At 37.7% G+C, this 24,592-nt stretch overlaps 1 protein-coding gene across 2 annotated transcripts in view; it reads left to right on the forward strand.

The window, feature by feature from the left end:
- PREX2 (phosphatidylinositol-3,4,5-trisphosphate dependent Rac exchange factor 2) overlaps positions 1–24,592 on the forward strand; it is a 286,976-nt gene that overhangs the window by 133,333 nt on the left and 129,051 nt on the right. The window contains exons 20-25 of one of the 2 annotated variants that reach the window (XM_023222397.3): positions 427–563; positions 3,556–3,673; positions 6,903–7,087; positions 9,546–9,707; positions 18,331–18,553; positions 19,634–19,841. In XM_023222397.3, the coding sequence (XP_023078165.1) occupies positions 427–563; positions 3,556–3,673; positions 6,903–7,087; positions 9,546–9,707; positions 18,331–18,553; positions 19,634–19,841 (1,033 nt within the window). Of the gene's footprint in view, positions 1–426; positions 564–3,555; positions 3,674–6,902; positions 7,088–9,545; positions 9,708–15,457; positions 15,739–18,330; positions 18,554–19,633; positions 19,842–24,592 lie in introns of those variants that run through there. The other variant, XM_023222398.2, reaches the window with a different exon arrangement.

The raw sequence follows: 24,592 nt of genomic DNA on the forward strand, positions 1-24,592 counted from the left end.
ATTGTTGTCATTTTAAAAACTTAAGTGAATACTATTTGAATATTTAGAAATATTGTAGAATAAAGGAAGATAAGGAAGGCATATGTTTCTGGTCTTCTTATTTTGCCATTATATATGCATATTTAGAAAGACTGACTAGACATTTGGAAGGAAAAAGAACTGATTAGTATTATAAAGGTCATTTTGCAACATCCCTTCAAACTAATTCTTAGGGAGGTGAGAAATATTCTATTGATCACAGTTTGAAAGTTAAGTTAAAAAGCAGAAAAGTGTCGAGAGGGCATTGCTCTCAGAACCAAGTTTATCAAGATTATACTAGGTAGACCTTGATCGTATTTTAAAATTGCTTCCATAATTGTGTATATCATAAAAATGAATCTTATTCCTGAAATTAGTTTTTGGTTATTTTCCCATTTGTATTTAAAGGAACTGTGGCTGCAGCAGCTGGCCTTCACCCTGGACAGTGCATTATCAAGGTGAATGGAATCAATGTAAGCAAAGAGACACATGCCAGTGTCATTGCACACGTTACAGCCTGCAGGAAGTACAGGCGGCCAATGAAGGTAAGTGGCCCTTCGGGTAATCTGGATCTGAGTGACTACTTGCATAAAGACCTAAGGGGTGAGGTGGGATAGTGCCAGAGATGTTTGTGGTTTCCAATTTTAAGTTTAAAATTAAACACAGCATTATAAATCTCATAATGATTGCTTTATCTGCATAATTAATTATAATTGATTGTGTTTAAATAGTTACATTTTATTATTACAGTACTGCCATCTATTTAAAAAGTAATCTGGGGTACTTTCATTTTTATTGAGATATGAGTTTTATCAAATGAAATCCAAAGGTTTGAACTGTTTTCTTGGCCCTTGTGATTGCTTTAGAATACATAATTATCATTGTGTCTGTGTCTGTATGTATGAACCATAAATACTTACACTCTTTATTAGAAGACTTCTGTGAAAAAGCAAAAATTATGGGTTTTATAAGGTCTGTGATTGAATCTGAGGTATGTTTATTTAGGTAGCTGGATTTAGCTCTTAAAGGAAAATACCAAAATATATTTAGGGAACTGCATTTATCTCTTAAAGGAAAACACCAAAATGTACTCGGCGTTATCTAAAATTGTAAAACACTATCCTTTGATCTACAAGTGCCACAAAAAACTAAAATTAGAATCATAATTCATAAGCAAAGCTATTATCTTATGAAGAAAATATGAGTATTGGCATATAAGAGAAAACTCCTGCAATTTAATCAGCTAGATGCAGACAGAACTTTACAGGAGAAGCCTTGTATTTTCCTGTCATGCATAATGAAGTATTCATTTCTGGATCTGAGGATGTGACTGTCTCCAAACCCAGAAGATGAATGGCCATTTTCTCATAAGCCATTGCTGATGGCCTGCAAAACACTGAATCCACATGAAAATAGGTGATCAGTTTTACTTAATAAGAAGGTCAGATCTAGCATAGCAAGTTGGAAGTTATACATAGGCTCATAGGTTACTCTGGTTGATAGTAGCTTGATAAATATTTGTTGAACTATATTATAGAATGAATGTTTAAAGTCTCCTCTGAAGTGATCAAATCTTTTCTCTTCTATCAGAATGTTAATAAGCAGACAGATCAATTTGAATTTCATTTCTTTTTATTTTCCCTGCCTACCATCTTATAGAGGTGTTGATCAGTGAAATAATTAAAGAAAAGCAATAAATGGACAGAAAAATCCACTAACATGCTCTCCCAGATATCCATTGCCGCAAAATAGACCACTCCAAAACTTAGTGGCTTAAAACAATGATAATGGACTATTTGTCTTGACAGGGGCAGCTGTGGGGTGGTTCCTATGAGGTTACTGACGTGGCTGCATTCTGCTGGGACCCGAGTGGGCACCTTTGCTTCCCCTGTCTGAGACCTCAGTTTCCATGGGGCAGGTCACCCTCCAGGGCGCTTTTGCATGACCTCTTTTTCCAGTCTCTAGCAGGATTTTTTTTTTCTGCATGGTGTCTGAATTTTAAGAGGGAACATTACAAGTGATAAACCTGCTTAGACTGTGCTTGCTAGTATCCCTTTGGACAAGTCAAATCGTGTGGCCAAGCCCAGGGTCAATGTGGGAAACTAAGCAGTGTAGCTCATTGGTGGCCACAACAGGGCACCAAGATGTAATGGAATGATCAAATATTAATTAGCATTTTAGTGATTTGTAGCAATATAGTAATTAGGCACACTTGAGAAGCTAATACAAAACAAATAGATAGTACATATTGTATCATACTTCAATAATGCAGTTTAATTTGATTTAACATCTTATCTAGAAAATCTGTAAACCTTAAAGTAATGCAACTCTTGAAGCATTTGTTTGATAGTCATCTCATCTCTCTCATTTCTCTAAATGAGACTGGAACTGCTATTGAAATATAGGATAATTTTTAAGGAAATTGCCCTTAAAAATAGGATGATTTTTTTATTTGGAAGGATTAAAAGATAGTTGACCAATGAGATGAATGATGTCCTTCCAATTTTCATATTTGTTTGATTCTAAAATAGCAGTAAATGTATTAGAATATATCTGACTATTAGGAGAACATGTAAATGATTTATACCATTATAGATAATTGATTCATCAGTCCATCTCACAATTGTTTTATTTTGCTGTCTTGTTAATAAGAGATGGGGTCTCACTACGTTGCTCAGGTTGGTCTTGAACTTCTAGGCTCAAGCAATCCTTCCACCTCAGCCTCCCAAAGTGCTGAGATTACAAGTGTGAGTCACCATGTCCAGCCACATTTGATTATTTTAAAATGTGCTTTATAACTTACTTAAGATATACTTGAAACATTTAAGTAAGACATTTGGGAATATATCCTATTTAAAAACATACATCTTTGGAACGTATCTTGGAAGATAAAACTTGAAGCTTTAAAAAGTCAGTTTGTTAGGCCAGATGTGGTGGCTCCCGCCTGTAATCCCAGCACTTTGGGAGGCCAAGACAGGTGGATCGCCTGAGGTCAGGAGTTCGAGATCAGCCTGACCAACATGGAGAAACCCTGTCTCTACTAAAAATACAAAATTAGCCAGGCGTGGTGGTGCATGCCTGTAATCCCAGCTACTCGGTTGGCTGAGGCAGGAGAATTGCTTGAACTAGGGAGGCGGAGCTTGCGGTGAGTCGAGATTGCGCCATTGCACTCCAGGCTGGGCAATAAGAGGGAAACTCCATGTAAGAAAAAAAAGAGAAGAGAAGAGAAGAGAGGAGAGGAGAGGAGGGGAGGGGAGGGGAGGGGAGGGGAGGGGAGGGGAGGGAAGGAAGGAAGGAAGGAAGGAAGGAAGGAAGGAAGGAAGGAAGGAAGGGAGGGTGTTTGTTAAACAATATAATTGTCCTTGAGTTTTTATTAGTTTCTGATGTTAATTGTATCTCTCTTCCAAATTTTACTATTTTTAAAGAAGCTAGAGGAATAAATAAGGTCAAGTCTCCTTTTGAAGCAGGTTTGTGAAATGGGCATGCATTTTAGGAAGCACTAATACCTCTGAGGTTTCTTTCCCCCCTCATTTCCAGCAAGATTCCATACAATGGGTTTATAATAGCATTGAGAGTGCTCAAGAAGACCTTCAAAAATCTCACTCCAAGCCCCCTGGAGATGAAGCAGGGGATGCTTTTGACTGTAAAGTAGAAGGTAAGTTTATTCTTTTCCTCTTCATATGCTTATGGTGTTCTTTTCCGCTGTGCCTGTGCCTACTCCCAAATATTGTACGTGTTGAAGCCACATTCTTAAGTCATTATCACCAAACAGATGTCTGTCAAATGCATAAGTAATAATAGCTAGTAGCTGGCAAATTCTATTTGTTAGGCACTTTATGAACTGTTGTTATGGACTACCTCACTTAGTCATCAAAAAAGAACATCTCATAAAATGGAAATGAGTATCATCATTCTTTTTTGAGGGGAGAAAACACTAAAGCCTATATAGGTTAAGGGACTTGCTCAAACTAGTTAAGTAGTAGAGTGAGGATTCAAACCCAGGTTATTATGTGTTTCCTTGTTTCGGAGTTTCAGTGTTGTTTAGACCTGACCTCCAGTGTGCCTCACAGAGCAGCAGTGTCAACACTGCCTGGGAGCTAGACTGAAATGCAGAATCTTAGCTGTATCCCAGATCTACTGAGTCAGAATCCTCATTTTAACTAGATTTGATTTGTGTGCATATTAAAATTTGAGAAGCCCTGTTCTACAAGATTTTTTTTTACTTTTACTGTATTCTAACATTGACAGTAAGGAAAGGAGCAAACTAGTAGTGTGAAAATGAGAGAGAAAAAGAGAGAGGGAGAGAGAGAGGGATCTTTTGATAAGGACAGTTATCATTTCTGTTTCCTCAATGGAGTAAACCAGCAAATGGCTCTATTCAGTGGCTTCTTTACCAAGGGCAACTGAGGCAATTACATTTATGTCTGCAATTGACAAATACCTTAAATTATTGTTTCAAAACTTTTTCACAGAAGCTCATGAATCACCTCTTATATTTTCTTGGTGTCTTTCCACTCATTATTGGTGGATGTCTCTGGATATTTTTTATTACACTTTTAGGTTCCTCCCAATCAGCACAGCTGGAGAAGAATTACCTGTTCTGAGGTGTTTTCACAACCCTTCTGACACCCTATGTGTGTGGGGTTTTCCCCATACCAACCAGTTCCCCAAATCTCCTAACACCAACTGGGTGTCCTGCAATTCATCTCAGTTGTAAAGCCAGGGGTTAGCACAGACACACAGGCTAGGGGATCAGTCCCACAAGGTTGCCCCCATTTCAGGTGCCTGTTACATGTCCCAGGCTTTCACCTGTATTTCTGACCAATTGGCTATATATTCAGGGGGTTGCCATATCCCTTCCTCGGGTTCAGTTATTTGCTAGAACAGCTCAGGGAACCCAGAAACTTACAAACACTGGTTTATTATAAAGGATAAGAAATGAAAAACCTGATGAAGAGATAAATAAGATGATGTCCGGAAGAGTGCTGAGCACCGAGCTCTGTGGTGGGAAGCTCTGTGAGGGGTTGGAGTGAGCCACCCTCCAGACATGCGGGTACATTCACTCACTCAGAAGCTCTCCGATCCCTGTCCTTTAGGGATTTTTATGGAGGTTCCGTTCCTTAGACATGATTGATTAAATCATTAGCCATTGGTGACTGAACTTGAACTCTAACCTCTCTCCCCTCCCCGGAGGTTCAGGGCTGGGGCTGAAAGCTCCAGCCCCCTAATCGCATGATTGGTTACCCTGACAACCAGCCCCCATCCTGAGGCTAGCTGTGGGCTGACCAAGTGCCACCTCATTCACATAAACTCAGTTATGTTCTAAAGGGGCTTGTTATAAATAACAAAGACATTCCTGTCACCTCTATCACTCAGTAAATCACAAGGATTTAAAAGCTTTATTTTAAGAACGAGGCCAAATACCTAGATACATATATTTCTTTCTTTCTTTCTTTCTTTTCTTTTCTTTCCTTTAATTTTCTTTTCTTCTTCTTCTTCTTTTTTTTTTTTTTTTTTTTCCGGAGTCTGTCTTTGTCACCCAGGCTGGAGTGCAGTAGTGCAGCGGTGCGATTATAGTTGACTGCAGCCTCTAATTTCTGGGCTAAAGGGATCCGCCGTCAGTTCCCTACCCCATCCAGTAGCTGGGACTACCTGCGCATGCCACCATGCCTGGCTCATGTTTTTGATTTTTGATAGAGACAAGGTCTTGCCGTGTTGCCCAGGCTGGTCTCAAACTCCTGAGCTTAAGTGATCCTCCCATCTGGGCTCCCTGACTGTTGGGATTACAGGCATGAGCCATGGCGCCCAGCATATGTTTCTTATTGTATATTCCCTATACACACTGATCATATGGGGGGTACTTAGGAAAAGCTATTTTCTCTGCACTCCTGGAAGGCCACTTGTTGGGTGCTACCCAAGTCATGGGTAGTGTCAGAAACATCTCAAATCATTGGCGCAATAAGGTTGTTATGGTAATATATAATATTTATCTAAAATAGGACAAATCTCAGGACCTTATTCTGAGGTTTATATTCCTAATTTGGAATAAATCAACCTTGGTGCCACGTTGAAAGGTAGATTGGTTGCTCTAATGCTCTGGAAATTGATTTGTAGCTATTCTAGGACTTAGTTACTTTAAGATAAATCAATATTCTACTTTACTTATTTAATATTTACTGTTTATGCTATTTTCGGGCTTTGTCATTCTAAGTAAACTAATATTCCAGTTTTGTTTATTTAATTACTATTAGGTTTCCCAGGAGTTTCTTACTTGAGATTTTAGGTATTTTTCACCAGCTGATGTACCTTATGTAGGCTAAAAAACTGTAGGCAGACATTTTAGATGGAAATTTTATTATAGTGAACAATGAGAAATTTTCTCAATGAGCCCTCTCTGTAAGATGCTGTTTGGGAAACTGCAGGCACCCTGCCTGCCAAAATAAAATGATTCTTGCATCTCCTTTCTGCTTCTTCAATACGGCCTTCTTTATGGATTTTTTTCCTGCTTTGAGAAAATGTTCATACAACATTCGAGGCAGTTTTAGAAATCCTGACTTTAAGTCATACATGTCTTTAATAAAAAAAATTTATGTATAGTATTTATATTGGTATAAATAGGTAGACATATGGTCCACAGATTGAAGTAGATATACAAAGATAAGACTAGTCATGTTAAGAGTGCTGAGGTGTGGATCACTCAAGCATATGCTTTTCTCGAAATGTTATTTTTTAAAATGTTAACAAGAATAGATGCTTCATTTAACACATCAGATTTAACCATCCTTAAAGAACTCTTTAAAAATTATTTAAAGAGACACAAAATTATCTGAGGAGATTAACAAACCCTTCATGAATTTGCTGAATTACAATTGTCTTTATTCCAGAGGTTATTGACAAATTCAACACTATGGCCATCATTGACGGGAAGAAGGAGCATGTGAGTCTGACAGTGGACAATGTCCACCTGGAGTATGGTGTCGTGTATGAGTATGACAGCACAGCTGGCATCAAGTGCAATGTGGTGGAAAAGATGATTGAGCCCAAAGGTTTCTTCAGCTTAACTGCCAAGGTAGGAGTGATGCTCAAGAAATAAGATTTTTTGTTCTAAATAAAGGAACTGAAATCCTCCCCCTCCTTCACTTAAAAAAACAAAAATAGCTATACATGTTGCAGCTGTCAGCTCATTCAAACTTCTTCTTCTTTTTTTTTTTTATTTTTTTCTTGAGACAGAGTGTCACTCTGTTGCCCAGGCTGGAGTGCAGTGGTATGAGCTCTGCTCACTGCAACATCCGCCTCCCGGGTTCAAGCGATTCTCATGCCTCAGCCTCCCAAGTAGGGTAGGTGGGATTACAGGGAACACCACCATGCCCAGCTAATTTTTGTATTTTTAGTAGAGACGTGGTTTCATCATGTTGCCCAGGCTGGTCTCAAATTTCTGACCTCAAGTGATCCAGCCACTTTGGCGTTCCAAAGTTCTGGAATTACAGGCGTGAGCCACTGTGCCCAGCCTCATTCAATTTCTTATTTTTCTCCCCCTCCTCCACTATTTGGTATACATACAACTTCCTTTTATTGATCCTTTCAGAGCACAGTGTTAAGTTAGATGAAACCCTTGCTTAGGCAAGTGTTCATTGATATGGCAAGGACTTCAGCATTTATTAAGTTTGCTGTGTCTGTGAATTCATTATTGTGAATACAATTCAGATGGTTTTCATGACAGATGCTGCTTTTTTTTTTTAATGTACATAATCCTCTGAAGAGTATTCAAAGTCGTGAAATACATTATGAGAAATTTCAAATTTGGCAAGTGCCATGTTTATTTCATAAAATTTCAGGAACTGTAGAGATCAGTTTATGAATAGATCCTCTGATATTTATGTAATTCTCATTTGGAAAAGACGTCACGTTTGCAAAGGTGCTTAGGCTGAAACAAGATGGAGAGGAAGGAAGGGAGCCTTTATCCAAATGAATAAAATACATGGTAAAGAGGCAACTGCTGGCTTTTCATGGCCTGCCTACAAGGGAAATCCATCAGACGCCTACTGTATCCTCCACAGGTGTTGGATTTAGTGTTTCATATGGCTCTATATTCTATAAGAATTCAGATATTACAAGTAAGAAGAATGAGATGTAACTTTCCTACCTTTATTTCTCTATTTGAATTGTTGTTTAAAATATGAATAGTTGAGATAGATGTAGCATTTCTATCATGTATTTTTAAAATTTTAGCAGGAGGAAATAATATAGACATCTAAATGAACTATTTTAAAAATAATTATTTTGTCTTTGAGTTTCATATTCTGAAAGTTAACTTTTTAAAAATCTCATCATTCTGATGATATTGTACTTCTATATGTATCTATTGATATCTAAAATATGTATTTTTAAAATACAGTCTCTTCCCGTCTACATTATAGTATTAATGGGATCCATGTAAAAGTTTGAAACCAGGATATTATAATTATTTTCTCATTTTCCAGCTATTTCAAGTTTGCAGAATTACATGGATTATTCTACATAGGACAACATATAAATTAATATTGCAAATATCACTTGGATTTTACACATGAAGAAAAGTCAGTCAAGTAAGAAATGTAGCCAAGGTCACACTGCTAATGATAAAGTTAGCTCTAAGTTCTAGACTAGTGATTAAATAAAAACTCATACTCCATAGTCAGCATGAAAGGGAAGTGGAGGTGGTGAGGGAGCTCAAATAACCAGAACATATATACATTTTGTGTTTCACAGAATATCATAAAATATTGGTTATGGGTATAATCTATTCTTGCAATGTCTGATTAATCAGAAATGCTACATATCTATATATCTATATATAATCACATAATTAATTCTCAGGTCATTGGAAATTCTTAGTGATTGATGGTACACCTTCCCCACCAACATGTTATTACAATTGATTCAAATAGTCAAAAGAGTTTGCTAATTGACAACATCACATAAATACTTTTATCTAATGCTTTTATCAGCAAGAGCTCAGATGCTGCAAGTAACATTAATTTCTACCGTACTGAAATAACTTCATTTATTCATTTCTTCAGAAGGCAGTTATCAAATATTTTCTTTCTGCATTTGCTAGACTCTAAGTAACAAGCATGATATTGGATTGCTTTATGTTTTCTTGTTCTACCAAATTGAGAAAAAAATGTTCTGAGTCACTCTAACTAAAATATAGAAGTGTCCCACATCAGAATGTACTGATGTATCCAGCAGGGAGTCTTTGAAGACCAGTTGCCTCACCAAGCAGGCTCCTATAGTTAGCAGAAGGAAAACCTGAAATTTCAGACAGACAGGTCAGATCACCTCACTGACAGTGCCTGACTGAAGGTAGAAATTCCCTGGCAGCTACCCAGAGAGCAAAATAGGAAAGTTGCCCTGTATTGTTAACTTACAAAAATTTGATGTGGCTACTTTTGAAGTTTTTCTTCTTGTTTTGTTTTTTTTTTTCTATGTGTGTGTCTGTATGTGTGTTTGTGTGTGTGGGTGTGCATGTGTGTTTGTCATTGCAGATTCTTGAAGCCCTGGCTAAAAGTGATGAGCATTTTGTACAAAACTGCACCAGCCTAAATTCTCTAAATGAAGTGATTCCTACTGACCTTCAGAGTAAATTCAGTGCCCTTTGCAGTGAAAGAATTGAACACATATGTCAGAGAATATCCAGTTATAAAAAGGTAAGGGTTCTGTTGATTTTACACATAATTATTGTTGAGATTATTATTTAAATGTCAAATTTAAATCAATTCTTGATATTTTCTTTACATATTTGTTAGGTACCATTTTACTGAAATGATAACATTATATAACATTTCAGAGTTTTTAAAATGCCTTAACATCCATTACCTCATTTGATCTTTGCAAACTTGTAAGTTATGTTACTGTCCTGCATCTTCAAAATATAGTAACTGAGGCCTAAAGAATTCAATTATTTTCTAGTAAAAGATAGAGATGGCCATTGAATGCAGATCACCTAATTCTGAAGTCAAAATTTAAAATTATACTATAGTTCTTCTTTCCTTTTCTCCCAACTGAGAGAATGAAAACCCTCAATCAGAAAGTGCATGGACTGTGGGCTTTTAAAAATTAATTAAGTCATTCATTTGAGATACATTTATTAGGCACCCTCTATGTGCCAAGTACTGTTCTAGGTTCCAGGAATATAGCAGGGAAGGAGACAATTTCTCTCCTCTCATGGTGCTCACATTCAAGTGGGAGAGACAGCAAGGAAGTAAATAAATCCCTACAAAGTGGGAAGAATCAAATATTTTTTTTTCTTTTTTTTTTATTATACTTTAAGTTCTAGGGTACATGTGCATAACATGCAGGTTTGTTACATATGTATACTTGTGCCATGTTGGTGTGCTGCACCCATCCTCGTTAGCACCCATCAATTCGTCATTTATATCAGGTATAACTCCCAATGCAATCCCTCCCCCCTCCCCCCCCCCATGATAGGCCCCGATGTGTGATGTTCCCCTTCCCGAGTCCAAGTGATGTCATTGTTCAGTTCCCACCTATGAGTGAGAACTCACCTATGAGTGTGGTGTTTGGTTTTCTGTTCTTGCGATAGTTTGCTAAGAATGATGGTTTCCAGCTGCATCCATGTCCCTACAAAGGACGCAAACTCATCCTTTTTTATGGCTGCATAATATTCCATGGTGTATATGTGCCACATTTTAATGTGCAGGAATCAAATATTAAGAAGAATTATGAGGAAATCAAAATAGGGAAGTATGGTTTAAGCGCCAGGTTGATCCTTTGGCCCTGTGGCTAGAGAAAGCCCCTTATGAGAAAGCGTGTATCTGCATGACAAGTAGAACTCTCCCTTTCAGTTGGAGAGAGAAGCCTCCAGGGAGAAGGAACAGCTGGTAAGTGAGGCCCCAAAGCAGAAAGAAGGCCAGGGTCACCAGAGGTTGGTGGCCAGGCTTAAGGCCAGAGGCTTAGACAGGGCCAGTTGTGAAGAGCTGTGGCAGCTCCTGTACATTTTGGGACTTGGGAAGGAGTTTGGATTTTATTATTATATTAATGAAAACCAGTTGGAAGGTTTTAAGCAGGCAGATGACTTCATCTGATTTAGGCTTTTGCAAGATCATGCTTTTGTAGGAATGGATTGCAAGGGGGCAGAAATGGAGAAATAGAGACCAGTAGGAAGCTGTTGCAGTGGCCCAGTTGAGTGATGCTGATGGCTTGGACTACATTGAAGATGAAGGAGACAAAATCATTAGATGAATTTGGGGACATATTTTAAAGGTAGAATTAATGGGAATTCATCTCCAAAACACATGCTAAAACAAGTTTAAAAACTATTTCTATTTATACCAATAAAAGACTAATTGATTACATGATTTACCTCCAAATGAAGTTGGTTGCTTAAAATTTGGTCAGCCATACTAGATAATATTCTTTATCTCAATGTATATGAATATGTGTTAAGTATATGTGTTTTATATTCTTGATATGGTGATTAAAATAAGTCCACCTATGTCTATATTTGACTGCATGAGAATAGGGATGTATGTAAATTAATAACCAAGGGACTCACAACACTGGTTACCTAAACTGAATGAGTCAAGGGAAAAGAGATGATGATTTTTTCCTTTAAACAATTCCTGTAATGGTTGGGTTGTTGAGTTGAGTTTGCATTACTGTTGTATCTTTTTAAAAGTTATTCACGTGAAGAAAACTAATGTTCAGGGTCACTGATTACCTGCCACTTTTGTTAATCTGCTTTTCATGGCTGCTGGTTCAGTTCACCTATTTGAGTTTGGGGAAGATTCCATGGAATGTACCTTGTTGGAGTTGAAGGACAGAAGATACTTTTCTTACTTCTCCTTTCTCTATGAAATGTAACAGTGCTTTGAAGTAAAATTGAAGTAAAAGGTCTAAACAAATGCAAAAAACTGCTGCACAAATGCAAATCAGTATTCTCCTTTTGAAGAAATTTTGAAAAAGAGAATTGTTCTACTTTAGAAATGGATTTGTACAAGAAGGTGTGATACAGGTTCAGGCAGAGTCTGGGTGTCAAACTGGTCACCATGGCTGGGACATTTCTCTTTTGCTTTCTTCCTGCTTTCCTCTCTTCATTCTTTCATGCAATAAAAAAGTGGAAGTAGCTTACAGAAGTGTACATGGAAAATGGTAAACTATATAAACAAACATAATCTTAGGATCAGGGTATATTAGTTAGCAAATTGATGCAGCAGATTAAGAATAAGGACCAAGAGAACACAGGCGTAAACAAATGTTGGAGATCCTCAAAAACGTCACCCTGGAAGTGAGAAGTGTGTTCCATTTACTCATAAGTAACTAAGATCCTAGAAGCTTTTAAGGCACAGGTGGACAGGCTAATGAGCAGTGATGTTAGATGATAAAAATAATGTCACCGAATTGCAGAAAGCTCTTTTATGTACATTATTGTTACTTAAGTATCAAAACAGTCATGTGTATGGACTCTTCTCTCATACTGCCTCTTTTTTTTCGGGAGATTAAGAATTTGCTTAAGGTCACGTAGGTGGCAACTAACAGACTAGGTTCCTATGGAATGAGTCTCACTTGTGTTTATGTTTAATTTAGAAATAAAAAAGAGACATGTAGTCACCTAGGGCCTATGTGCTTTAAAAGTTATCCTTGTCATCATCCCATTTGGCCATAAACATATTTAAAATAACTGGTTTTCTCATTAGATAGAGAATCAAGGTTAGCAAGAAAATATTGCAAGGATCTTTTCAATTTGAATAAGATTTAGGTGCCTAAGATTGTAGCCCTAATAGGTCATGTAAGATTAGCTCCATTTATGTATCAAATGCATGTCAACAGAACCCATAGCATTTGCGAATATAGATTTTTAATTTTCACACATATACTTTAAAACTATTATTAGAAACATATTTTTCTTCCTGATGAAGGCTTCAGCACTCTTCTTTTTGTGAAATAAAATGTATCCATAGAAACTAAAATCTCAAAGATGCTGGCTTTACCTTATTTTGACTCTGAAAGTTTTAGGTTTTAAAAATAGAAACCAGTTGATTGCTATAGCTTCTATAGTAAGGCTGCTGCAATTATAATAGATTTCCTGGCTGGTTGTACAGGCCACAGATGTTTTTTGGCACGTGTATGAAACCTGGTCAGACCTTAGTGAAGACCTGAATGAATCCTAAGCAAGACTTTTTTCTCTGTGGAGCAGGATTTGAGGACAATTCAGATGTAAAATTATGCCCTGTAGGGAGGAATGCTTTCTCCCTAAATTGTCCTGGAAACACTTTTTAGCTTTACAGTTGTTCTTCTGCTTTAGAATAATTCCATAATCGGGCTTGTTTTGGGTATTGGGGATACTTCCTAGATAGAAATATTTAATATACATTCAAGAGATAGTTCCTGTTTACACAGAAATATTACATGCAGGAACTGGAAGTCTTCCTTTGAATGTCTGAAGTCCCTCTACTTATTCATGCCATGTAACCTTCACACTGATATACGGACTGGGAAGATTGCGAGAAAAAGTCTTCCCCATGTCCTCTTCCCTCAAAAGGGTACAATACAAAACTTTCATAACCCCATGCCAAAAAGATTTTGTGCTTAATTGAAATAGGAAGCTATCTGCAAAATAATAGCTTACCATTGTATTATTTCTTTTAGTTAAGTGACTATAATTGGATTAAAATATGCTGCTCTAGTCAATAATTCATGAATTAGCTACCAATGCGTTAAAAACCTGAAGTTCTATCTCCAGAAATTGTTAATTCCTGTCAGTGTAGAAATATGCTTTATATCACCTACATTAAAAAGAAATAGCCCTCCCCTACTCCATACTGTTCCCTTCCTTTGATCTCTGTCCTGGAAGAGGCTGTCTATACCTGCTGTCTCACCTTCATTACCCTCAGCACACTCCAGTGGGCCTCTACTCCCCTCTATGTAACTGAAATGGCTGTATTTTGCTAAAGTCTATTGACTGTCCTCTGATAGCATTCCTTGTCTTAGTGGGATCTGATGCAGTTGACTGTAAACCTCTACTTGGCAGTTCTCTGTGACCCCACATATGCCTAGTTTTTGTCCTTTCTTGTGGGGGCTCCTTTGTGGTATCCTAGCTGGTCCTCCTTTTCTTCCCTCCCCTTTCCTTTGTAAAACTCCAGGGCTCAGGACTCTTGTCTTCTCTTTCTCTCTCTCCATTCTAAATCCCCTGGCGATCTCATTCAGGGTCCCGGCCCGTTTGACCTCTGCAACTGGGTTTAATCAATATCTCACGCTTCACATGTTCCAAATCAGCTCTTGACCCTTCCCCTGCCCCACCCCAGTGCCCCTGCAGTTTGCCTTTTCTTTGCTGCCTTCTCTTTGTCGGGCTTGTGCCCATCCTTCCCATTGCTCAGCCTAAAACCTTGAATACACTCTTCACTTCCCTTTCTCTCATACCATTCTTGTGGCTTTACCTTCAACCATGCAGCCTTTCCTCTCTACCTCTACTGCTGGTGGCCTTGGGTGAGCCACTGCCATCTCTCTTCTGTAAGTGATCTCCTTATTGCTCCTGGCCAACTCACAGTTGTCCTGAGTGTCTGTACCCTTCACTCATGGTCAAAGCCAAATCCTTTCAATGGCCTTCAGCATCTGTGCCCTCCCTCCCTGCATTGCTTCTCCAATCCTGCCTCCTCTGCCTCCCTCTCACTGCTGCTCTGGTCACACTGGTTTTCTTGATGCTCCTTGGATACACCAGTCCTGTGGCTTTGCACTGGCTGTTCCCTCTGCCAGAAATGACCCCTTTCCAGATGCTCACGTTTCTAATTTCCCCCTCCTTCCGGACTGCTTAAATGTCAGCTTCAGTAAGGCCTGTTCTGATCATCCTGGTTACAATTGGTAATCCATTCTTCAGTTCACCTCTGAAACTTCGAACCCTCTTACGCTGCTCAATTTTGTTTTCAGTTACATTTACTATCTATCAACATTACATAATTACTATATTTTGACTCTACCTACCGTATTTGCTGTTGACCTCTTCTCTCACTAGAATGTAACCTCCCGGAAGGCAGGAATCTTTGTTTTGTTTACTGATGTTCCCCGACATGCTGAGGACAGTGCCTGATGCACAAAGAGCCTTCCAGAAGTCATGGTTGGATAAATGAATAAAGGTGGCAGTAAGTTTGGGCTTGTAGTATCCATAGTATGTCTAAAGTCCTGTCCCTCCCAATGCACCTCTCTCCACACCCACCCTGTGCATTTCTTTATTGCAAAATTGCAGTTTTTATTTGGGGAAAATACTTTTTTTTTTTTTAACCTTTCCCTGGGAGTTTCTCCAAAGCAGATTAATGAGTTCAGTGTTTCCTTTGATGTTGCTAAAAAGATAGGCAGGTTGATGTTTACAGGGCCATTTGCACAATCAGCATGTCCTCATGCACGAACCACTGTCAATCCATGAACTGTACCTTCCTTATTTTAGGTTCGAGTTTCAGAAAGGTATTACAGTTTCACAGCATGGCATGCTGTCTGGGAGCACAGTTTTGATCTTCACAGTGTAAGCAGCACATTTCCAGTACCTGTGACTATGGGGTTCCTCCTGCTGCCTCCTCCTGTCATAGGAATATCCCAGGATGGAAGACAGCACTGCATTCCTGAGGACCTTCCTTCTCAATTACTGATCTTAGCAGAGAGGGCCTCTGTCTGACTCTTACCCTTTGGAACAGTTCAGGCACCTTTAGACATAGTCCACAGCCCTTCCTACATACGGGCAGGGGGACATTCTGTATTCACAGCATTTGTATTGAGCTACAAGTTGGAAAGCCAGTCCCCCTAGCAAGGGAATCTTCTGCCAGCTCTCCCTGATCACTCCATTAACACTTCGTGACATCACCCCGTTCACTTCCTTTTCAGCTTGTAACAAAATTTCTAATTATTTGGCCTTTACGTGTATTATATGATTGCATATATACAATCACGTACTTCATAATATTTCAGTCAATGACAGATCATATATATATAAATGGTGGTCCCATAATATTATAATACTATATTTTGACTCTACTTTTTCTATGTTCAGATAGATGCACCTAATGGTGCATTTTTCAGAATGCATCCATGTTGTTAAGCAATGCATTACTGTATTATATATATGGCACGTGTATTATATATATGGCACATTGCCATTACTTTTAATGGCAAAAACCGCAATCACTTTTGCTACAACCTAATAATTGCAATAAACAATTGCTGCATATACCAATAGTATTGCATTGTTTTTCCTGTGTTGTCTACTAGACTATGAACTCCAGGAGGGCAAGGGCTATATCTCCAGCATTGAGCACAGAGTCTGGAATAGATGCTTCTCTTCTTGCTTTTGAATGGATGGATAATTGTTTAAAATGGAAGAAGGCAAGAGAAGCATAACTTCCTATTATAGTGGATGCTATTACCTAATAAAATTGATTTCTGTGCCTTTGTTTGTGCCATGCGTGCCTTGTGAGAGTTTTATCCTGCAACAACAGTGGAAAAGAACTTTTGACTGAAAAAGGTTTTTGCAACTAGCCTTGAATTCTATGTCCCACATAAGCCTCTAAGTCACCGTTTCTTTATTAGTAAAGTGATGGGATAGGTCAGGAGTTCTCTAAATTCCTTTCTTTAAAAAAAGTTTAGGATAAATGTTCACTATCCATTATTATTAAATTTGCTCATCATTTTGTTAATAATTTCCTGCATTTCAATTCAGTTCCATTTAGATTTCTACTGTGCACTGGCACATGGCTGAGCTACACAGGTTCTGACACGCGATTTGAAAACATAGTTTAATACACACATTGTACGTGTGTGTATATATATCACATATATACATAATGTACACATATACATATAAGACAGTCCCTGTTCTAATGGTGAGCTTTATTTATGAAATGTGAATTTTGATAGTCTTGAATTGAATCTAGAAAAGTTAGGCAGTGACCACAGTCTTAATTTTTATTCTTATCCATGCCAAAATGATTACTCTACTAGTAGATAAATAGATAGGATCATGGTTTTAGTTTTCAAGGGAGAAGATAATATAGACATTATTTAATCCATGTCCATTATTTTATGAAGAATGCAAGAAAAGACACTGACTTGCCTAACATCATATCAGTTATTAAGACAACTATAACAAATACACAGGTAGATAGTGACTCTCAATCCTTTGCTTTTGAGACTACAATTCAGTCTAACTCTACCAGACTCTTACTGATAGTACACAGAACAGACCTACGTATTACCCTCATGGGGTTTACCATCTGCTAGGGGAGCTAGAAATAAGATAATTATTTATACCTATACATATATAATAAGAAGGTTGCAGTATGCTGGAACTTAGCAGTAGTCAAGGAAATTGAACCTGGACTAGGAGTCAGGGAAGGCCTCTTGATGATTTGATAGAACTTGAAGTTGCAAAGGAAACAGTTTGGCAATGCAGGAAGAAGAACATTCTAGGCCCAATGAAAAGCTTGTAGAAAAGCTCAGAGTGAGTAGATAGTGTGTGAGACAAACCAAGTGAGGGCCAGAAAGAGCTTAGGGAGCAAGGGGAAGAAAACCTGAGATAGAGAAGCTAGGTGGGCATCTGACTTGGGCTGCTTTAGAGACCTTGGTGAGGAGTAGATGGATTTGAATGGAAACCCATGGCAAGGTTTGAAGCAGTGGAGTGGCTACCTTGGAAGTCATATAAATCACGTATCACTTTATTCTCAAAGCATAAAGGCAGAGTGCACACTAGTCTTCAGTTTGATCCTGACTCAGTGATTAGCAGGAGGCATGGGAAACAGATTTGTCCTGCCATTCTGGGCCTCAGCCTCCACACCTTACTGTCTGACCTGTACACAGACTGGTGCTTTGGATTAGCTTTATGCTTGTGTTTGGGACATCTCATCTTCTTCCACCCTTAACTCGGCAGCTACCCTGTTTTGCCATTTTGCCTTGTTTGGAAGCTCTCCATTTTCTCCTGGTGTCCTGGGATGCCACTTGCCCTGTCAGGCTCTTTCAGCTGCTGGGAGCCTGTGGATTTGAGTCCAAGTATATTATGCTGGCCACAGAAATTCATTTCTTTGAACACCTAAGTTGCAATCGCAGTTTCAAAGGAATCATATGCATTTGCTGCTTATATTGCTTGGCTTTATTAAGAATGCTTGAGTTTTGAAATAATAATGTAATTTCTAACAACATGTAATTTATTTCACTCATTCCAGTTGACATGATTTAATTTGCCTTTGATTTTGTTGTGAATGATGCAAGTGAAAAAAACTTGCCTGAGTTATTACTGTGTGTTCAACTGCTTTTTGTGTTTTCTTTAATTTGCAGTTTTCTCGTGTACTGAAGAATAGAGCCTGGCCTACTTTTAAACAAGCCAAATCTAAAATCTCCCCACTGCACAGCAGTGATTTCTGCCCTACCAACTGCCATGTCAACGTGATGGAAGTGTCTTATCCCAAAACATCAACCTCTTTGGGAAGTGCATTTGGTGTTCAGTTGGATAGTAGGAAGCATAATTCTCATGATAAAGAAAACAAATCTTCGGAGCAAGGTATACTAGCTTTTGCAACTTTACCAAATCATAAAAAGTAATTTAGGCAATCATAGCTGTTCGTGCAGCCCTGAAATTCAATAGATAACTGGTGTGCAAACAAGCATGAACTTTTATAAAGGAAGGATTTCTTACTGTAATCACATGGATAATTATGCCTAAGTGTATACTGAATGAAAATGGAGTTAGGCATTTTTGTTATTTTTCTTCTAAGAAGGATGATTGCTCTTGCTTTCCTTATGCATATGATAGGCACAGCTCATCCTGCTGTGAAAGCTGCTGATCTGAAATGGCCCTGAAACTTTGAGGACAATGCCTGAGGAACATCTGCAGCAATGCACTATGCCATTCTGTACCATCACAGTAGGACAAGGGATCAAACTGTCTTCTAGTTTTTAATTACAACTCCCCACAGGCTCTAATTTCTGAATTAAATTCAGCATTGGATCAGCATTTTATTTTATGGAATCTCAAATTTAACTTGACTGGATAAAAAAATGGGGTATATAAACACAATGGAATACTATTTAGCCATAAAAAGAAGTAAATCCTGTCATGTGTGACAACATAGATGAACCTGGAAGACATTATGTTAAAGTGAAATAAGCCAGACACAGAAAGACAAATACTATATGATCTCATTTATATGAGGAATCTAAAAAAGTTGATCTCATAGAAGTAGAGAGTAGAATGGTGATTACCAGGACCTGGGGTGATTGGGTGGGGGATTGAGAAGATGCAGGCCAAAGGATATAAAATTTCAATCAGATAAGAGGAATAAGTTCAAGAGATCTATTGTATAACATGGCGAGTATGGTTAATATATTGTATTCTTGATAAATCCTAAGAGAGTGGGTATACAGTGTTCTCAGCACCAACGTGATAACTACATGAAGTAATACATATGTTAATTACCTAGATTTAGTCATTGCATTATGCATATATACATCAAAACATCAGGTTGTACATGTAATACATATAATTGTTTCTGCCAATTAAAAAATAAAAATTAATTGGATTGGATTGTTATCATAAGTTAAAGGTGATACATGTTACTAAGGAATGACTTTAATTCCTCAGGGAAACTGAGCCCTATGGTGTACATTCAGCACACCATCACAACCATGGCGGCCCCTTCAGGTCTGTCTCTGGGACAGCAGGATGGCCATGGTCTCAGGTATCTGCTGAAAGAAGAAGACTTAGAAACCCAAGACATCTATCAGAAACTGCTGGGTAAACTTCAGACTGCACTGAAAGAGGTGGAGATGTGTGTTTGTCAAATAGATGAGTAAGTGTTTTGTACTACACTTTTAAGTTTGCCAAATTAAATAGCTGTAAAAATGTGACTTAGAAAAATTCAATAATTCTCTCTTTAGTTATTGGAAATTTAGGAGATTTGTGCTGATTATATAGATCCTCTTCATTCCAAAACTTTAAAAATGTTTTTTAATGGAAAAAATGCATATAGGTATGTATTTTGAGTAAGCATTTAATACCAGGGAAGAGAATGACAAAATTCTATCTTATACAAGGATGCTAAGTGAGTCTCAGTGTAAAAATATTACCTTGAAAAATATATTTGAAAGCATACCAGTTTTGTATGAGGATTTCCTTGTACTCTTTGTAATTCAGGGTACAAATTTTGGTGAATATGCACGCAATAGAAATTTATAAAAGATATAAAGTATAATAAATGCTTAACATACTTGTTAAATGAGTAAATGCAAAATTATGTATCTCTAGGACAAATACTTTTTTCTGTTCTGATTGAATTCATGGTCTGCTAAGCAATAACCCAAATATCTGTGCCAGTATTTTTAACCAAGAGAAGATGGAGGCAGTTAATGAGCACTTTTCCAAATAAATCAGTTCTAATTCTTATTTAAGAATTTGATGGTTGGAGAATCGCCGGAGCTTGCGAGGATGCTTTGTCACTTCATGGTATAGGACGATGCTTCACATCTAGTCCAGACAGCTCTGTATAGTCAGAACAGTGTGGGGTTTGAAGTAGTTCAGTTTCTCATCTACAGAAGTGAATGAGTAATAATAATGAATTACAAGTTTGTGGTGATGAAAGTTATACAAATTAATACAGAAAGTAATCAGCACACTGCCTAATATAATGCTTCCATTCAAGGGATGGAAATTATTGAATATATCCCCAATTGGCAGATTCTGAAAATAATAGAAATGTCGTTGTCTTCTTTTATTGTACTCTCTTCGTGAAGTTGTTGATTTAAATGGCTACAGATGTGAACTCTTGACTTCACACACACATCTATCGTCCTGTACTTCATGGATAATTCAGTTCTGGCACAAAATATTTAGACCTTATTCCAAGCCTTTGTTGTAATTAGACATTATACTGATGAAGTCATAATTTACATGATCTCTCATTTTACACATTTTTGAAATTTAGAGATCAAAATCATATTAGATGCATTATATTTTAAAAATTATCCTCAATATTTAGTATTTACTTTGCTAATTTTCTGAAGTTTTTTGAATGATTTAGAATTAAGATTTTGTTTATTTATTTCTAATATACCAGTTTTGTGTATTATACTGTGGCTTTTCCTATTTACAGATGAATTAAACAGTTCAAGATTGCTAAGAGAAAAGGAAAGTATTTTTTAAGCAATTGCATGACATTTTTGAATTGTGTTGGAATCCTTGTGACAGAAGTTTATATTTTAGGACATGATATTTTACTTCATTTAATAAATGAGATTTTGTTGCATAATATATTTTAAAAACTAGTTGTTGTCTCCCAGAGGTATTTATGAAGTATATAGAATTTTTATTAATAAGGCAATAAATAGTGGCATTGAATCATAGCTTCTAGGCCTCAAAGGGATTTTAAGAAAACATCTGGACCAATCTCATACTTCTAGTTCCAAGAGTTGTTATTGCCATTTTGGGATGAGTCTTGTCAATGGCAAGATTAATAATGTGCCTCAGCTGGCACTGCTCAGGGACTAATCTTTAATGCATTGATGATCTAGCACTGCCTGGCAATCCTCCAGGCTTTGTTAATTTATTGAATTTTTTTTAAAGGTTCAGGTGATGTAGAAATATTTTCAGGAAAAATATGTAAACGCAAGGAGCTCCTTTTACTTGGCTTAAAATGTTTATATTTAAGGCACTAGTTGCAGACTAGTTATTTTTATTAACTAAAACTACTTAAAATGATTACTTTTCACTGAAGTTTTCCCCACCCTATTATTCTAAAAACTTTTACCCAACTGAGCATGTTTATTAGAAAAGTGGCAAAAAGTGAGCAAATGATTGGAGAAACCACCTTGGTCTTCTTTGGGTACACCGCATAATTTAATTCTAAGTATTTTTTTTGAGACGGAGTCTCGCTTTGTCGCCCAGGCTGGAGTGCAGTGGCCAGATCTCGGCTCACTGCAAGCTCCGCCTCCCGGGTTCACGCTATTCTCCTGCCTCAGCCTCCCGAGCAGCTGGGACTACAGGCGCCCACTACCTTGCCCGGCTAGTTTTTTGTATTTTTTAGTAGAGACGGGGTTTCACTGTGTTAGCCAGGATGGTCTCAGTCTCCTGACCTCGTGATCCGCCCGTCTCGGCCTCCCAAAGTGCTGGGATTACAGGGTTGAGCCACCGTGCCCAGCCTAATTCTAAGTATTAATAGGTTCCACACAACTTAATGTGCAATATAATCGCTGTACAACAGTACAGTTGTTTTAAGTGCCTGGATTCCCCATTGCTTTTAATATTCAGAGATGCTGCCATGCAGTCGAGGTTAACACATTATTTAAAAATCTAGTATCTGAACAATTTTCTCACTCTATAGTAATTATTCCTAGTCAGAGATGTCTTTGCAAGTGAAGAAGCAGATCTCAGATGTGTTGCCAAGTTTTAAGATAAATTGCCTGATAACACCTCAGTGTTAGCTTTTCTAGAAGTTATTCATCCCTGTGAAAGGTCCTGAGGTTGAGCTTGTCTTATGATAAAGTCTGGTTGTTCTGTCACCTGGGAATACCTCTCCAAAATGAAATTTCCTTTAACACATAGGCATTTCACTAAATCCTCCTACTTGGCTTCAGACCCAAAGATAGAATTAGAGATGAATTTCCTGTCTAGTAACATGAGGTAAGATGATGTAATGAATTTAATCAAGGATTTGTGATTCTGGTTTCACTTTGGAAAGTTAAAGACTTTTGCCCTTTAATGGGCTATTTACTGGGTAATGACACTTAGGTACAAGAAATAAGTAAAAGGAAAAATAATTAATGTCCAAAACCTTTGACAGGGTTTTAAAATAGAAGATTTGTGTATTCTCACAGGGAGGAAAGGGGCCTGGTAAACACAGGGGATTTGAGAACAGACTTCATTTTGCAGGTGCCAGATGCCTCAGGATTGAGTGATGAACAAACCACACTTTTAGACAGTTGGTAACCCGGGGGTTACAGATAGGAATGCTGGTGGTGGTGGTAGAGTAATCATTGAGGTTTCCCCAAGCATTTTGCTAGTAAATACACAAAAAGAGGGGCACACCATAAAAACCAGCTTTTTTATATGTGCTTATGTGCCAGGCAAGATTACACTATTATATACGTTGGCTTATTTCATTCTCACAGTACTTCTGTGAGTTGAGTTATGAAACACCGGGATGCACCCTACTCCCTCCAGAGTGTGCAAGTTAGGTGCAGGGAGAGGGAATCCTGCTTAATTTGCACAGGCTATGTATATAACAATATATTTTGCCTACCCCGCCTCTAAAATGGGGAAATAATGGTAATACTTACTTCATAAGGTGGTTTTAGAGATTAAATGAGTTGATAACCTATTAAAGACTTAGCATGGTGACTGTCATAAAAGCTCAACAGATGTTAGCAATGATGATGATGTTTAAAAACACACAGGTCATTGCAACATACTGTATACAAAAATCTTTTTTATCAATGGCACAAGAAGGAGATTCACCTGGAATTGCATACTGCTGAAGCTTTTAATTAATGGACCTCTAGTAGGTAACTTAATATTGTATATGAACGAAAGTGAAGGGATTTCTGCAAGCACAAATATTATGGTTTGATGCCTTGTTGCTTTTCAGAATCTAGAAATTTTATGCAAAACATGGTATTTAAAATACAGTTTTTCTATCATTTGTTTGTAAGCCTAACACTTGTTCCCACAGGGTCAATGCAAGCATGATTGCAACTGTTTTAAATGAAAAGCAAATATCCGAATACAATTCATGTAACTTTGAAAAAAATTATGCTTAGCCCCATGACTTCTAATTTAAAAGATACATAAGCTCAGAGGGCTCTTTGCAAAATGAGAACTCTTGCATTTTTTTTCCTCTTTCGTATTCAAAGTTCATCTGTCTGTGCAGCATGGAGCTTGGATAATTGGAGTTAGTCTAATGTTTTAATCTTTTGGGTGGAGAGGGTGAATAAATAGACAATCTGTCTTACACGACATAAAAGTATCTTTCCAAAGAGAAAAACTGTGTTTAAAATCATCCATAGCTTTTGGTTATTAAAAATGTTCACAGGGCCTCGAGCAGTGTAACATGGCTCCTTCAATTTTTCACTGGTGTCTAAAAACTATAAAATGTCAAAATATTATTCAAATCTCACCTCACTGTGAGACCTGACCTGACTGCACCACTATTTGAAATGGCAGCTTCACGCTTCCTTCCCTGCTTTGTTTTTCTCCTTACCATTTGCTGCCATTTGATATACTAGAAAGTTTACTTGTTTCTACTTGTCTTCTCTCAGTAGAATTTGAGCTCCAAGAAAGCAGGGGCTTTTGTGTTTTGTTTTTGTCGCTGTTGTTGTTTGTTTGTTTTTTGAGATGGAGTCTTGCTCTGTTGCACAGGCTGGAGTGCAGTGGTGTGATCTCCGCTCACTGCAACCTCTGCCTCCAGGGTTCAAGCGATTCTCCTGCCTCAGTCTCCCGAGTAGCTGGGACTACAGTCTTCTGCCACCACACTACATCCAGCTAATTTTTGTATTTTTAATAGAGACAGGGTTTCACCATGTTGGCCAGGCTGGTCTCGAACTCCTGACC

Source organism: Piliocolobus tephrosceles, chromosome 7, assembly GCF_002776525.5.
Source record: "Piliocolobus tephrosceles isolate RC106 chromosome 7, ASM277652v3, whole genome shotgun sequence".
Taxonomy (NCBI): domain Eukaryota; kingdom Metazoa; phylum Chordata; class Mammalia; order Primates; family Cercopithecidae; genus Piliocolobus; species Piliocolobus tephrosceles.